This window comes from Oncorhynchus nerka, linkage group LG17 (genome assembly GCF_034236695.1).
Source record: "Oncorhynchus nerka isolate Pitt River linkage group LG17, Oner_Uvic_2.0, whole genome shotgun sequence".
NCBI lineage: Eukaryota > Metazoa > Chordata > Actinopteri > Salmoniformes > Salmonidae > Oncorhynchus > Oncorhynchus nerka.
The window spans coordinates 6,078,798-6,094,232 of NC_088412.1; the positions used below are offsets into that span (position 1 = coordinate 6,078,798).

At 45.9% G+C, this 15,435-nt stretch overlaps 1 protein-coding gene across 2 annotated transcripts; it reads left to right on the forward strand.

Moving 5' to 3' along the window:
- The first annotated feature begins 549 nt into the window (after positions 1 to 549).
- On the forward strand, positions 550 to 13,460 carry LOC135561369 (tripartite motif-containing protein 16-like). 2 transcript variants are annotated; one of them, XM_065002858.1, is made up of 6 exons: positions 1,462 to 2,300; positions 2,724 to 2,819; positions 5,249 to 5,482; positions 11,887 to 12,046; positions 12,172 to 12,231; positions 12,463 to 13,460. In XM_065002858.1, exons 1-6 carry the CDS (start codon positions 1,704 to 1,706, stop codon positions 12,984 to 12,986), a joined length of 1,671 nt encoding a protein of 556 aa, XP_064858930.1. In that variant the 5' UTR covers positions 1,462 to 1,703; the 3' UTR covers positions 12,987 to 13,460. The 2 variants fall into 2 exon arrangements, with proteins under 2 accessions (XP_064858931.1, XP_064858930.1); XM_065002859.1 differs by lacking the exons at positions 11,887 to 12,046; positions 12,172 to 12,231; positions 12,463 to 13,460 and adding an exon at positions 9,119 to 9,712 and having other exon boundaries at positions 550 to 2,300.
- Positions 13,461 to 15,435: the final 1,975 nt, after the last annotated feature.

Consider the following 15,435-nt stretch of genomic DNA (forward strand, 5'->3'; position numbering starts at 1 on the left):
AGCTTGCGGTGGGAATCCGGGATATGGAGAGAAGACAGGTCTGGTATGCTTTGGCTAGAATTGCGTTGTGTAGGCTGGCGAGAGATTTCAGAGCTAAAGGTTAGCTGCTGACCGCTAGCACTGGTTAGCTGACCTCTAGCTAGTAGCTAGGACAGAGACATGCATTATATCATTATATATTTCTACAGCGATTTATGACCCACAGGGTTTATAACCCACACAGGGTTTATGGTTTAAAGTTTTAACTAGTCCACAGGTCTGGACCCATCCGGTCCACACAGGTCTGGACCCATCCGGTCCACACAGGTCTGGACCCATCCGGTCCACAGGTCTGGACCCACGCGGTCCACAGGTCTAGACCCATCCGGTCCACACAGGTCTAGACCCATCCGGTCCACACAGGTCTCGACCCATCCGGTCCACACAGGTCTCGACCCATCCGGTCCACACAGGTCTCGACCCGTCCGGTCCACACAGGTCTCGACCCATCCGGTCCACACAGGTCTCGACCCATCCGGTCCACACAGGTGTGTTTTTGGTGCAGTGTGAGTTGACTACAGAAATGATCCTAGGTATCTGTTGCCTGGTCATAGATTTGTGTCCTTGCCAACTCTTTTGCTGTCATTTTCAGGCCAATCATTTGGCATCACCATGAGTGACAAGGAGTTGGCATGATGACACAAATAGACTGGGACTCAGGCTAAGGTCTGCAGCAGTGAGGAATGTGTGTGAGAATGTGGAAGAGCATGTTGTGGTGAGAACAGAACAGTGGAAGACACACTACAGATTATTCAGAAACTATTCAGGAAGTATTCAGAAACTATTCAGGAACTATTCAGAAGTTTCTGTGCTAGTTTCTGTTCTCTGGCATGTCTCCAAAGAGACCAAAGTTAACCCTGAAGGAGCTACAAAGCTCCACAGCGGAGATTGTAGTATCTGTCCATAGGACCACTTTTAAGCCGTACTTTTCACAGAGCTGGGCTTTATGGAAGAGTGGCCAGAAAAATGTCATTGCTTAAAAATAAAATAAGCAAACACGTTTGGTGTTTGCCAAAAGGCATGTGGGAGACTCCCCAAACATATGGAAGAATGTACTCTGGTCATCATGATCAATCTGGCCATCAAGGAAAACGCTATGTCTGGCACAAACCCAACACCTCTAATTACCCCGAGAACACCCGATGTGTTTTATTAGGAGGGACTGGAAACTGGTCAGAATTGAAGGAATGATGGATGGTGCTAAATACAGGGAAATTCTTGAGGGGAACCTGTTTCAGTCTTCTAGAGATTTGAGACTGGGACGGAGGTTCACCTTCCAAGTTGTAAGGCAACAAAATATGAAAAATGCCAAGGGGGGTGAATACTTTCACAAGGCACTGTAGATGGCATTACAGGGCATTCAGAAGTTATTCAGACACCTTTGGACACCTTTGGTTACATTAGTCTTTTTCTAAAATGGATTAAATAAAATGTCATCAGCAACTATAATTTAACCCAGGAACTAAAATCTTTGTCTCCTTCTCGACGTTGCATGCATTTCTTTATCTCTCCCTCCCTCTAACCCCTCCTTCACTCCCTCCCTCTAAACTCACCTATCTGGCAGAACCAGAATGTCCACACCTCCCCAAAACTAACTTCTGTGGAAACAAAACTGATCTGAGTCTCTGTATCGTCTGTTTGTGTGAGAGTGAACAACCATCCAAATGGCTCAACAGGGAGTTCAACTGGACCAGGACCAGTTCTGTTGTTCTGTCTGTCTGGATCTACTGAAGGAACCGGTGGCTATTCCCTGCGGACACAGTTACTGTAGGAGCTGTATTGAGGGCTGCTGGGATCAGGATGTTCTGAAAGGGGTCTATAGCTGTCCTCAGTGCAGTGAGACCTTCACTCCAAGGCCTAATCTGAGGAAAAATAACATGTTGGCTGAGCTGGTGGAGAAACTGAGGAAGACAGGACTCCAGGCTGCTCCACCTCCTGCTCTGTGCTATGCTGGACCTGGAGATGTGGTGTGTGATTTCTGCACTGGGACCAGAAAGCAGAAAGCCCTCATGTCCTGTCTGGTGTGTCTGGCCTCTTACTGTGAGACTCACCTCCAACCTCACTATGAATTTCCTGCTTTGAAGAAGCACAAGCTGGTCAAAGCCACCGCACAACTACAGGAGAAGATCTGCTCTCATCATGAAAAACTGCTGGAGGTTTACTGTCGTTCCGATCAGCAGTGTATCTGTTATCAGTGTACAATGGATGAACATAAAGGCCATGATACAGTGTCAGCTGCAGCAGAGAGGACTGAGAAACAGGTAAGACCAGAACAACCTTTTGGTGGCTGTCTGATATACAAAGAATTTAAGATACAGTAGGAACTAAGACTGTTTGAATATGAGATCATTATATTATATACAATATGAAATGGATCCATAAATATGAACACAAACCTTGAGTATATTGAGTTTGTTACAAATGTATCACCATTTTCTAAAGTCAAACACTATTATCATTCTGAATGGCCTTTTATGAGTCCAAAGTTCAGTCTCAACCCCTTGATACATGTAGGCCTACCATAAAAACTATAATCATTCACATAGCAACATAATATAATATTGTAAAGGGACTTCCTCAGGACTGTAGACCTTCCTCTCTATGGGTCCTATGCCACATTACTATACTATTGATCTACTGGACTAATAAAGCTTGATAGCTCATTGAAGAGTGATTCTCCACAGAGGCAGCTGGGGATGAGTCAGCAGAAGGTCCAGCAGAGATTCCAGGAGAGAGAGAAGGAGCTGAAGGAGCTCCAACAGGCTGTGGAGTCTCTCAAGGTGAGTATTGTTGACCAGAGGAGACACACCATTTCACTTCTCTCCTCCAGTCAGAGAGAGAGAGAGAGGGGCCCCTATTCAATCCCACTGACCCCACTGTTGGGAACAGGCTGTCTGGACCCCTTTCAGAGAATAGACTGGTTCATGTAACAGACTGGGCTGCCTCATCACATAACCATGAGTAACCATGACTGACTCATGTCCCCTATACATTAATATGGAACTGTCTCTCACACTCAATTGAATTACATTCATAGGGCTTTATTGGCATGGAAATATATGTTTACATTGCCAAAGCAAGTGAAATAGACAATAAACAAAAGTGAAATAAACAATCAGAAATGAACAGTAAACATTACACTTGGAAGGGATTTGGGGGATGGGGGAGGGTCTATTATAAGTTAGTAGGACTCTTTTATTTTCTCAGAAGTTCTGAGTTAGGTTGGAGGATTTAGAGTGGTGTAAACCGTGATTGAACACACTCCAGCCCAGTAGGTGGCGCCATGCACCTTTAACGTTGGTATGAGGACCTTTTACGTTGGTTTGAGGACCTTCTATGACCATTATATCATAGAAGAAGAAGTTGGTTCTTTTCTCTTTTGGTTTTCAAGTATTTTCAGAATGTATTAAAGCCAAAGCTAAAGCTTCCCTAAACAATTCAATATATCAGTCAATATATTTTCTCTGTGATTTATCTTCTCTCCTTCAACCGTTCCATCGCATCTTAACCGTCTTACCGGGCGGGCACTAGGACCCGGGGGAGGCTGCTGCTGCAGAGGCTGCTGCACCGCTCGTGACTGTCAGTCCTCCTTGTAGCTCATTGGTTAGCTGTGGCTCGAGCCTGTTAACAGTTAACGGACAGGAAACGGCTTCTGACAGGACACATTCATGTCGAGGCAGTGATGTGAATGTGTGGTAAGTTACAATAGAGAGAGAGAGTTTTCACTACTATAGACTTTGGTCATAATCAAAGCTTTGTTAACCAATAGGTTTTTATGTGAGGCTGCCTGTAAGTTACAGTGTAACAGACGTTACTAACGGTAACGGTGTCTTTTAAATTAGAGCATAAGTTATGTGGCGATGATATCTAGTTAACGTTGTATTTAATGTAGTGTAATGACCTGACTAGATCATAAAGGAACAATTGTCCAGACAGAGGATTGAGTTACGAATTGATGGTTTATTAGCAACTTTACACAGGCTACTGTTTGGCCTTAGCTCACGCCAAATAAATGAAAGATACCCCACAAGCCAATCGGGACCTTCTCTTGTGAAGCCCAGACGTAAGAGAGAAACAAAGGCTGAACCTTAACTTCCAATGCCCCGCCCTCCACGCCACTCCGCCAACCACCAGGATGCCCGGCATCAGAACATCCCAGGCATTCCTGTGATTGGCAGATAGCAGGTTGATTGGCATGTCGGACCCCGCGAACACTGGGAACTGGTAAGTACAACACAACCAGCTACTAGCCGAACACATAACACACAGCTGTCTGTGCGGGTCGCTAACAGTATTTTTTTTTTTCAGTAGCCAGGCTATAAATGACACAGATAATATCTAGTTAACGTTGTATTTAATGTAGTTTTACTATCTGTGCCAGGCTATAAATGACACAGATAATATCTAGTTAACGTTGTATTTAATTGATCACAGCTTTCTGCTTTCCAAGTCGAGTTTTTGGTAAAAAACATTACATTTGATTATTTTGTCAGAAAAAAATCTTTGTTTATCTCCTCCCAAAGATATGCTTAAAGTTCTGAATGATGATATGATATACATATATATATATATATATATATGATATACCAAGAGGTGTTCTGTACCTGTCTGTCCAGGAGGGAGGAGAGTAGAGCAGGACCAAGAGGTGTTTTGTACCTGTCTGTCCAGGAGGGAGGAGAGTAGAGCAGGACCAAGAGGTGTTCTGTACCTGTCTGTCCAGGAGGGAGGAGAGTAGAGCAGGACCAAGAGGTGTTCTATACCTGTCTGTCCAGGAGGGAGGAGAGTAGAGCAGGACCAAGAGGTGTTCTGTACCTGTCTGTCCAGGAGGGAGGAGAGTAGAGCAGGACCAAGAGGTGTTCTGTACCTGTCTGTCCAGGAGGGAGGAGAGTAGAGGAGGACCAAGAGGTGTTCTGTACCTGTCTGTCCAGGAGGGAGGAGAGTAGAGCAGGACCAAGAGGTGTTCTGTACCTGTCTGTCCAGGAGGGTGGAGAGTAGAGCAGGACCAAGAGGTGTTCTGTACCTGTCTGTTCAGGAGGGGGGACAAAGCCTGGTGGACCTGGAGAGCAGGGTGGCAGAGGTCTGACTCAATGAGGTGCAGAGATGATACTGTACCTACTGTCTCTCTGTCTCTCTCTCTCTGTCTCTCTCTCTGTCTCTCTCTGTCTCTCTCTCTCTCTCTCTCTCTCTCTCTCTCTCTCTCTCTCTCCAGCGTTCTGCACAGGCAGCAGTGGAGGACAGTGATCAGATCTTTACTGAGCTGATCCGCTCCATTGAGAGAAGGAGCTCTGAGGTGAAGGAGCTGATCAGAGCCCAAGAGAAGGCTCAAGTGAGTCAAGCTGAAGGACTCCTGGAGCAACTGAAGCAGGAGATAGCTGAGCTGAGGAAGAGAAGCACTGAGCTGGAGCAGCTCTCACACACAGAGGATCACATCCATTTCCTCCAGGTAACTAAACTGTCTTGTTACATGTGATATGAAATTAACTTCATGTGAAACTATTCACCTCAATCATTATGTTGTCCTGTCTCTCTCTCTCTCTCTCCGTCCGTCCCTCTCTCTCTCTGTCTGCCTCTCTCTCTCTCTCTCTCTCTGTCCGCCCCTCTCTCTCTGTCCCTCTCTCTCGCTCTGTCTGCCACTCTCTCTCGCCTTGTCTGCCCCTCTCTCTCTCTGTCCGTCCCTCTCTCTCTCTCTCTCTCTCTCTCTCTCTCTCTCTCTCTCTCTCTCTCTCTCTCTGTCTGTCCCTCTCTCTCTTTGTCCCTCTGTCTCTCTCTCTGTCCTCCTCTCTCTCTCTCTCTCTCGCTCTGTCTGTCCCTCTCTCTCTCTGTCTGTCCCTCTCTCTCTCTCTCTCTGTCTGTCCCTCTCTCTCTCTCTCTCTCTCTCTCTCTCTCTCTCTCTCTCTCTCTCTGTCTGTCCCTCTCTCTCTGTCTCTCTCTCTCTGTCCGTCCCCTCTTTCTCTCTGTCCCTCTCTCTCTCTGTCCCCCTCTCTCTTTTCTCTCTCTCTGTCTGCCCCTCTCTCTCTCTGTCCGTCACCCCTCTCTCTCTCTCTCTCTCTCCGTCCCCCTCTTTCTCTCTGTCCCTCTCTCTCTCTCTCTCTGTCCCCCTCTCTTTCTTTCCCTCTCTCTTCCGTCCCTCTCTCTCTCTCTGTCTGCCCTCTCTCTCTCTGTCCGTCACCCCTCTCTCTCTCTCTCTCTCTCTCTCTGTCCGTCCTCTCTCTCTCTCTCTCTCTCTCTCTCTCTCTCTCTCGGTGCATGCTGGGTTTTTGGAGTTTGAGTGTTTGGTGTGGAAAGCTCTATCCTAACTAACTTTCTTGATTCTTTTCTTTACATGTTATTTTCTATGGTGGAGGGTTAATGCAATATTTGTTTTTAGCGGTATCCAAAGTTTTTTTCAAAGTTAGGTGGAAGAGGACAGAGTAACTTTCCGGGGGGTGGAAGGTGTAGTGTGCGCAATGGCTTCTCAGCCTAGCGCGGACGAGACGCTGTCGATACAGCATGGATTCAGGTGTGTTCCTGAGAACGGAGTTAAGGTGGAGGAGGTTCTGCTCATGCGGTCGGTGAACAGGTAGGAGCTGAGTTTATACATTCTGCTTCTAGAATGAACAAAGCTGTGGTTGTGTTCATGAAAAGGGCAAATTTGGTCGGTAGGCTAATTGCTAGCGGAATATTTGTAAGAGATGTGTTGGTGTCAATTTCACCTCTCTCTACCCCTTCAACAAGAGTTGTAGTGGCAAATTTGCCTCCGTTTATTACGGACGATCAAATTAGGAAAGAGCTGAGTCGTTTTGGTAAGTTTGCTAGCGGTTTCCGTGTACTGTCAGCAGGTTTTCAGGCAGATGCCGTTAAGCACGTTGTTTCGTTCAGGAGGCAAGTGTTTATGTTTCTGAACAATAATGAGCAACAGCTAAATGTGCATTTCAAAGTGAGGCATGGGGAGGGGCTCTATGCAGGTTTTGCCAGCACAGATAGTCTACGGTGTTTTGAATGTGGGGATTTGGGGCACAAGAGCTTTGCGTGCCCGCATAAAGGCCATAGACGGAGTGAGGGTGCAAGTGGGGGAAATCGAGGTCAAAATGCAGGGGGTAAGGAGATGCAGACAGCAGAGGCTGGGCCTAGTCAGTCTAGAGATGGTGGTGTAGGTGAGGCTGGGTCTAGTCAGGCTAGAGATGGTGGTGTAGATGAGGCTGGGGCTAGTCAGGCTAGAGATGGTGGTGCAGATGATACTGCGTCTAGTCAGGTTATTCTAGTGGATGAGGAGAGTATAGTGGGGAAGTGTAAGAGATTAGGGGGGGAGGAGGAGGGTGTCAAGAGGAAAAGGAAAAAGGATGTGGATAAAGGTACCATGGAAATGTTGCCTGTTGCTGTGGGTGAGGCCCTAAACAGAGAGAAAGGGCAGGTGGTCAGGGTGGGAGATAGAGAAGAGGAGGAAAGTGAGTCTGAGGAAGAGGATGAGGCTCCTCTTCAATTGGCCCGGAGCTGACAGCCAGTCAACCAGAGGGGTCTAAGTACACGTTGAGAGAACTGACAAGGTTCTTGAATGAGACTAAGGGGAAAAAAGTTAATCTTGAGACTTTTTTTCCTGATCCTAGAAAGTTTGTAAGATCAGTACAACATGCTATGAGAAATGAGGGGCATGGTGTCCTCTCACCCAGGAAACGGTTTAGGTTGAGGAAGTGGGTCACAATAGTGCGTAAAGGTTTACCTTCAGACACTGTTTAAATGTTTAATTTCTTACTGACACTGGGGCTTTTTGAGCTTTGCTATTGGTCTATTTCTCTGCTGGCTTTTCTCCCACTTCTTATGGAGACTCTTCGGTAGGCTCGCTCAATATAAATGGCGCCAGAGATGCGGGAAAGAGGAGTGTGTTGGGTGAATATGTAAAACAAAAAAAGTACAGGTGTTGTTTCTGCAGGAGACTAATAGTGATGTGGTGAATGAAGTTGATTGGGGGCTCTGGTGGAAAGGGGCAAGTGTGTTGAGCCATGGGACAAATCTTAGTGCAGGGGTGGCAGTCCTTTTTGCACCGGGTCTGGCTGTAAAATTTGCTCCTCAAAGGAGGTGTGTAGGGGTAGGTTGCTTGTTGTTAAAGCAGAAATTAACAACATGGTTTTTGTCTTTATAAATGTGTATGCGCCTAACACAGGGAGAGAAAGAGGGGTTCTATTTGGGAGTCTTAGACAGGAACTCTCACAAGTAGCGCCTGAGGAGACGCTGGTGATCGGAGGTGACTGGAACTGTACAATGGATTTTACAAAGACAGAAATGGGGAAGAGCCTCATTCAGTGTCAGTGGGAGTGTTAAGGGACATCTTTAATCAGTTTGACCTAGTGGATGTTTGGAGAACTAAACATCCAAACACAAGACAGTATACGTGGGTGAAGGTTTTTGGGGCTAGGGTGAGTGCAGCTCGACTTGATCGTTTTTACATGTCCAGGAATCAGAGCAATAGGCTGATGGGTGCTACCATTCTCCCAGTGGGGTTTTCGGATCACCACATAACCATGGCTCGGCTGTCTATTTCACCAGGGCCCGGCAGGCATCTTATTGGAAGTTCAATGTAAAGCTCTTACAAGATGCCACCTTTTGCTCAGGTTTCCAGACTTTTTGGGAAAGATGGGGGCAGCGAAGAGAGGAGTATGAGTCTCTGAGTCAATGGTGGGATGTGGGGAAAGTGCAAATTCGGCTTTTCTGTCAACAGTACACAGCTCTCTCATCCTCAGAGGCTAGGAGAGTATTGGGGGAACTAGAGCGGTGTATTAGTGAGATGGAGGTAGAGATGGTGGGGCAAGGCAATGTAGGCCTCCAGGCTAACTTAGCCGAATACGTAGGGACCTGGGCAGTTTTTTCCAGGTTAAAGCAAAGGGAGCACTTGTAAGAGCTAGGTTCTCCATGCTCAAGGAGATGGATGCTCCCAGCTCCTTCTTCTTTGGTTTGGAAAGACAGAGCAGTGAAGCCAAGGGTATGCATTGTCTACGGCTGTCTGATGGGCGGGTGACCTCTGTGGTGGGGGGAGATGCAGGAGCGGACTGTGGAGTTTTATACTGAATTGTATAGGGCAGAAATGTGTGATCCTATGTGTGCTCAGGTCTTGTTCGAAGGACTCCCTAAGCTCTCTCGGGCACAGAGGGATGAAATTGACATTCCTCTGTTGTCACATGAACTGGCAGAGGCAGTAACCCAGATGTCCCCGGTCGTGCACCCGGGGTCGATGGACTTCCAGTGGAATTTTACAAAAATTCTGGGGAACAATTGGACAGGATTTCTTTTGCGTGTTGCGTGAATGCGTCGGGGTAGGAGAGTTGCCGATGAGCTGCCGTCGGGCGGCTCTGACTCTCCTGCCCAAAAAAGGGGACTTGTGTGAACTTAAGAACTGGAGGCCTGTGGCATTACTCTGTGCGGACTACAAGATTTTTGCCAAGGTCCTCTCTAACAGACTGAAGTCCCATCTGGACTCTATAATACACAAGGACCAGACATATTGTGTACCGGGACGCTCAATCACGGACAACTTGTTCTTGATTAGGGACATGTTGGACTTGTCGAGAGGTTCTAATGTGAACTTTGGACTGGTCTCTTTAGATCAAGAGAAGGCTTTTGATAGAGTGGATCATGAGTATCTGTTTAATGTGATGTCTGTGTTTGGGTTTGGGAAGAGTTTTGTGACCTGTGTGAAGTTGTTGTATGCTGGGCGTCATGTATGGTTAAGGTGGGAGGGGGCTCAGTAGGCCATTCTGGGTGAGACGGGGATTAGACAAGGATGCCCTCTATCTGGGCAGCTGTACACACTAGCCATTGAGCCTTTTTAGGACTGCTACGCAGGAGACTGCGGGAGTGTGCTGGACAGGCATGGATGTGGTGACAGGAATAGCAGTCTCAGCATATGCAGATGATGTTTCTGTGATGGTCAGGGATGGGCAAGATATGCAGGAACTAGAGACCAGTCTGAAGGTGTACGAGGGAGCTTCATCAGCTAAGGTAAACTGGGGAAAGAGCAAAGCTCTGTTATGTGGGGCATGGGGGATAGGGCTCCTCCTCTGCTTCCAGGGGTTTGCAGTGGGGTTGTGAAGGGCTTAAAGTGTTGGGGGTGTACCTGGGCTCGGAGAGGGGGTCAGCAAGAACTGGGAGGGGCTGTCACAGGCAGTGGTGTCAAGACTGGCCAGGTGGAGGTGGCTCCTGTCCCAAGTGTCATATAGAGGGAGGGTGCTGATAATCAACAACCTGGTGGCATCTTCCTTGTGGCATAAACTGGCTGTCCTCAACCCCCCGCCGGTCTGCTTGCAGACCTGCAACGCAAGCTGGTGGACTTCTTTTGGTCGGGACATCACTGGCTGAAGGCAGCAGTTTTGTACATGACCGTCCACGAAGGAGGACAGGGCCTGGTGGAACTGGAGAGCAGGATGGCTGCTTTCCGACTAAAGGCGGTGCAGAGACTGCTGTACCACACTGATGTTGGCTGGAGGGAACCAGCATGCGTGCTGCTGAGGAGAGCTGGCGGATTAGGGTTGGACCGGCAGCTGTTCCTCATGAAGCTGGAGAGGCTGAGTACAGCAGGTCTCTCAGAGTTTTACTCTGCGGTGCTGAGGGCCTGGCAGCTGCTAAGACCCACACGAGAAGGGGGTGTGGAGCCTGGGCAGTGGGTGTGGGAGGAGCCTATCTTCCACAACCCAGCCATCCCTTTGAGATCGGTTCAGTCGGCCAACCTGCAGAGGCAACTGATGGCAGGGGGTTTACAAAGGCTGGGTGACCTGAGACTGCTGGGAGAGGAGGGGTGGAAAACCCCGGAGGTCTTGGCGCAACAAACAGGAATAACGTCTCTTAGGCTGCTGGAGAGATTCCTGGAGGAGGTCCAGGAGGCACTGTCTGAGCCGGTAAGGGGGTGTTTGAGAGGCCAAAGGGAGAGGGGCCACCAATGTTCCCGCCACTGCAGGTGACGGCAGAGACTGGAGACTGGCAAGGGGGTCTGGAGGACTTGTTAGATTTTAACACTCCGAGCCTGGGGAGTTTGAGGGGTGGGAGGTAAAGCCCTCTACAACCTCTGTGTTAAGGTTAGAAGCATTAGAAGCCTAACAGGAGTGAAGGCACATCAGTGGCAGGGGTATGTGGGGGCGGAGAGTATGGTGGGTTTTATATGGAGGGCGCTCTACAAACCCCCAGTACCAAAGAGGTCAGGGGACCTCCAGTGGAGGGTTCTTCATGGAGCCCTGGCCACTAACAGCTGGTTGGCGCGGGTTGATCCGGGAATTGGGCAGGGTGTCCTTTCTGTCAAATGAAAGAAACTGTAATTCATGTGTTTTCTGTGTGCACCAGGTTAATGCCATTAATGTCTCTGTTGGAATGTTTGTGTGACAGGTTGGGGTGGTTTTTGCTGTTGGGATGTATATAATGGGATACAGGTATTCGAGTAAGGAGAAAGAAAAATGTGTTTTGTTGAATTTTCTGTTTGCTCAGGCAAAGTTAGCTATTTGGCTAACAAGGAGGAACAGGGTCAAAGGTGGGGGGATAACAGACCCTTTACTACTGTTTAATGGGATGGTCTCTGCGCGCCTTAGGGTTGAGTTTGAGTTCTATAAAATGATCAAATGTGTGGAGATGTTTGAGGAGATATGGTGTGTTGGGGGGGCTGTCTGTATTGCTGGGGAAGATGTTTTGGATATACGGTTGTAAGAGAGGGTTTTTGTGTATGGTGATTTGTACAGGATATATTTTTATTTTTTTATTTTAGGAGTGGGGGGGTGAGTTTAAATGAATTGAGAATGTTTCAATAAAGAAAGACCAAAAGTCAAAAGTCTCTCTCTCTCTCCAGAGTTATCAGTCTCTCTCTCTCTCTCTCTCTCTCTCTCTCTCTCTCTCCAGAGTTATCAGTCTCTCTCCAGTATCAGTGTATCTTCAGACTTACCCAGCATCGTTGTCCGTCCTCTTCAGTACTTTGGAGATGTGAGTAAGTCTGTGTCTGAACTGAGAGAGAAACTAGAAGACTTCCTTAAAGGAGAATGGACCAAGATCTCCACTACAGGTTAGTTGAAAACAATAAGAACATCAACTTTAGACCATTGAAAGCTCCCTAATAGTCATATACATGTGGAATATGGTCTGATGATAACATTCCCTCTCTCTGTCAATGTGTTTGTGTGTCTGTAGTGAATATAGTGGATGTTGTACTGCCTCCAGAGCCCAAGACCAGAGAACAGTTGTTACAATGTGAGTCTCTTTATTGTGAAGTAACTAACAGTCTCTTTTTACTGACACTCCTAACAATCCCTCAAGAAATATATAGCAATAGTAGATCTAATCAAAGACTGGGTATCTATCTGACTCCTCATATTTCTCTGATTTGATCTCTGCTGTGCTCTAATCAAAGACAGGGTAGATACAGTATCTGACTTAACTTATTGTTCTGACTCCCCTCATTGGTCTCTGCTCTTCTCCCAGATTCCTGTCATCTCACCCTGGACCCAAACACAGCACACACAGACCTCTCTCTGTCTGAAGGGAACAGAAAGGTGACCTGTACAGGCCAAGTCCAACCATATCCTGACCATCCAGACAGATTCACCAACTGGTGCCAGGTTCTGTGTAGAGAGGGTCTGTCTGGATGCTGTTACTGGGAGGTGGAGTGGACTGGTGATGTTGTTACAGCAGTCTCATATAAAGACATCAACAGAACAGAGAGAGGGACAGATGGTGGATTTGGACTCAATAACAAGTCCTGGAGTTTACATTACTATAGAGGTGATTATTGGTTCAGACACAATCATGTTGAGACTGAAGTATCAGGCCCTCAGTCCTCCAGAGTAGGAGTGTACCTGGATCACAAGGCAGGTACTCTGTCCTTCTACAGTGTCTCTGACACAATGACCCTCCTCCACAGAGTCCAGACCACATTCACTCAGCCCCTCTATCCTGGGTTTTATCTCTATGATTTTAATGATACTGCTGAGCTGGTTAAACTGTAGTAGGGTCCACATAGATACTAGTCATGCTGGTGTAGTCTATAGCTGAGCTGGTTAAACTGTAGTAGGGTCCACATAGATACTAGTCATGCTGGTGTAGTCTATAGCTGAGCTGGTTAAACTGTAGTAGGGTCCACATAGATACTAGTCATGCTGGTGTAGTCTATAGCTGAGCTGGTTAAACTGTAGTAGGGTCCACATAGATACTAGTCATGCTGGTGTAGTCTATAGCTGAGCTGGTTAAACTGTAGTAGGGTCCACATAGATACTAGTCATGCTGGTGTAGTCTATAGCTGAGCTGGTTAAACTGTAGTAGGGTCCACATAGATACTAGTCATGCTGGTGTAGTCTATAGCTGAGCTGGTTAAACTGTAGTAGGGTCCACATAGATACTAGTCATGCTGGTGTAGTCTATAGCTGAGCTGGTTAAACTGTAAACTGATTTGTTATTAATTAAAATTCAATACAATGTTTTAATCTTGTACATTTCCATGAATCATGATGTCTGGTGTTGATGTATATTGGTTGTCATTCAGAACCATTGATATGTTTTCTCAGTTGGTTCTCTGTCTCTATGTAATTCTCCTCAGTATCATTGATCAGCTTGTTGGCTCGGTCCTAATTGATGTGTTCTCTGTCACCTGGAGCTGCATGGAAAATGGTCCAGGAACTAAAGGACAATTCAGGACTAGTCAGCCCACTACAAGCTGGTATCACTTACTTTCTACTAAACTATATGGTCTGGTTTCCCAGACACAGATGAATCCTAGTCCTGGACTAAACAGTATGTTCAATGTAGATGAGTGAAGGGCTGTTCAAGAAACCAGATGAGGAAGAGGAAGATGTTCAGGGGAATTACTGTCTCTGTTCCAAATGGTTCCCTATTCCCTACGTAGTGCACTACGGTGCTTCTGACCAGGTCTAAAGTAGTGTTCTACGTAGGGAATAGGGTGTAGATTTATTACAGTATCATGCTTTAGTGTTTGGCACAACAATATATTAGATCTCCACCCCCCCACTTCCTGTCTGTCATCCCCCAGTTCTGTTAAGACTTCCTCTCATTGAACTGGGACTCATTCTAAATGGTCATGTTGTATTGATAGTCCATACTGGTCTTTACTATGGTTCTACATACAGTACCTGTATTGATAGTCCATACTGGTCTTTACTATGGTTCTACATACAGTACCTGTATTGATAGTCCATACTGGTCTTTACTATGGTTCTACATACAGTACCTGTATTGATAGTCCATACTGGTCTTTACTATGGTTCTACATACAGTACCTGTATTGATAGTCCATACTGGTCTTTACTATGGTTCTACATACAGTATCTGTATTGATAGTCCATACTGGTCTTTACTATGGTTCTACATACAGTATCTGTATTGATAGTCCATACTGGTCTTTACTATGGTTCTACATACAGTATCTGTATTGATAGTCCATACTGGTCTTTACTATGGTTCTACATACAGTATCTGTATTGATAGTCCATACTGCTCTTTACTATGGTTCTACATACAGTACCTGTATTGATAGTCCATACTGGTCTTTACTATGGTTCTACATACAGTATCTGTATTGATAGTCCATACTGGTCTTTACTATGGTTCTACATACAGTATCTGTATTGATAGTCCATACTGGTCTTTACTATGGTTCTACATACAGTACCTGTATTGATAGTCCATACTGGTCTTTACTATGGTTCTACATACAGTATCTGTATTGATAGTCCATACTGGTCTTTACTATGGTTCTACATACAGTATCTGTATTGATAGTCCATACTGGTCTTTACTATGGTTCTACATACAGTATCTGTATTGATAGTCCATACTGGTCTTTACTATGGTTCTACATACAGTATCTGTATTGATAGTCCATACTGGTCTTTACTATGGTTCTACATACAGTATCTGTATTGATAGTCCATACTGGTCTTTACTATGGTTCTACATACAGTATCTGTATTGATAGTCCATACTGGTCTTTACTATGGTTCTACATACAGTATCTGTATTGATAGTCCATACTGGTCTTTACTATGGTTCTACATACAGTACCTGTATTGATAGTCCATACTGGTCTTTACTATGGTTCTACATACAGTACCTGTATTGATTTTTTATTATAGTTTTTATTTTACCTTTATTTAACACAACATTAAACAACACTATAAACACACATACAGTACAACAATTATATATTACATTAAAAACACAAACATCTTGACTAATAACAGCTGGTCTAAAAACAATAACACTCTTCTATGATATATACATCGATCAAGTGTTTAAACTCCACCAACGAAACTCGATCATCACATTTTAAAATGTTCAGGAGAGAATTCCAGAACCACGTTGCTTAGTAACTAGAACTATTTCCACCAGGACCTGTTCTACTTCTTGGTTCTGTTAGAAGCAAATCAGAATGGGACCGTAATT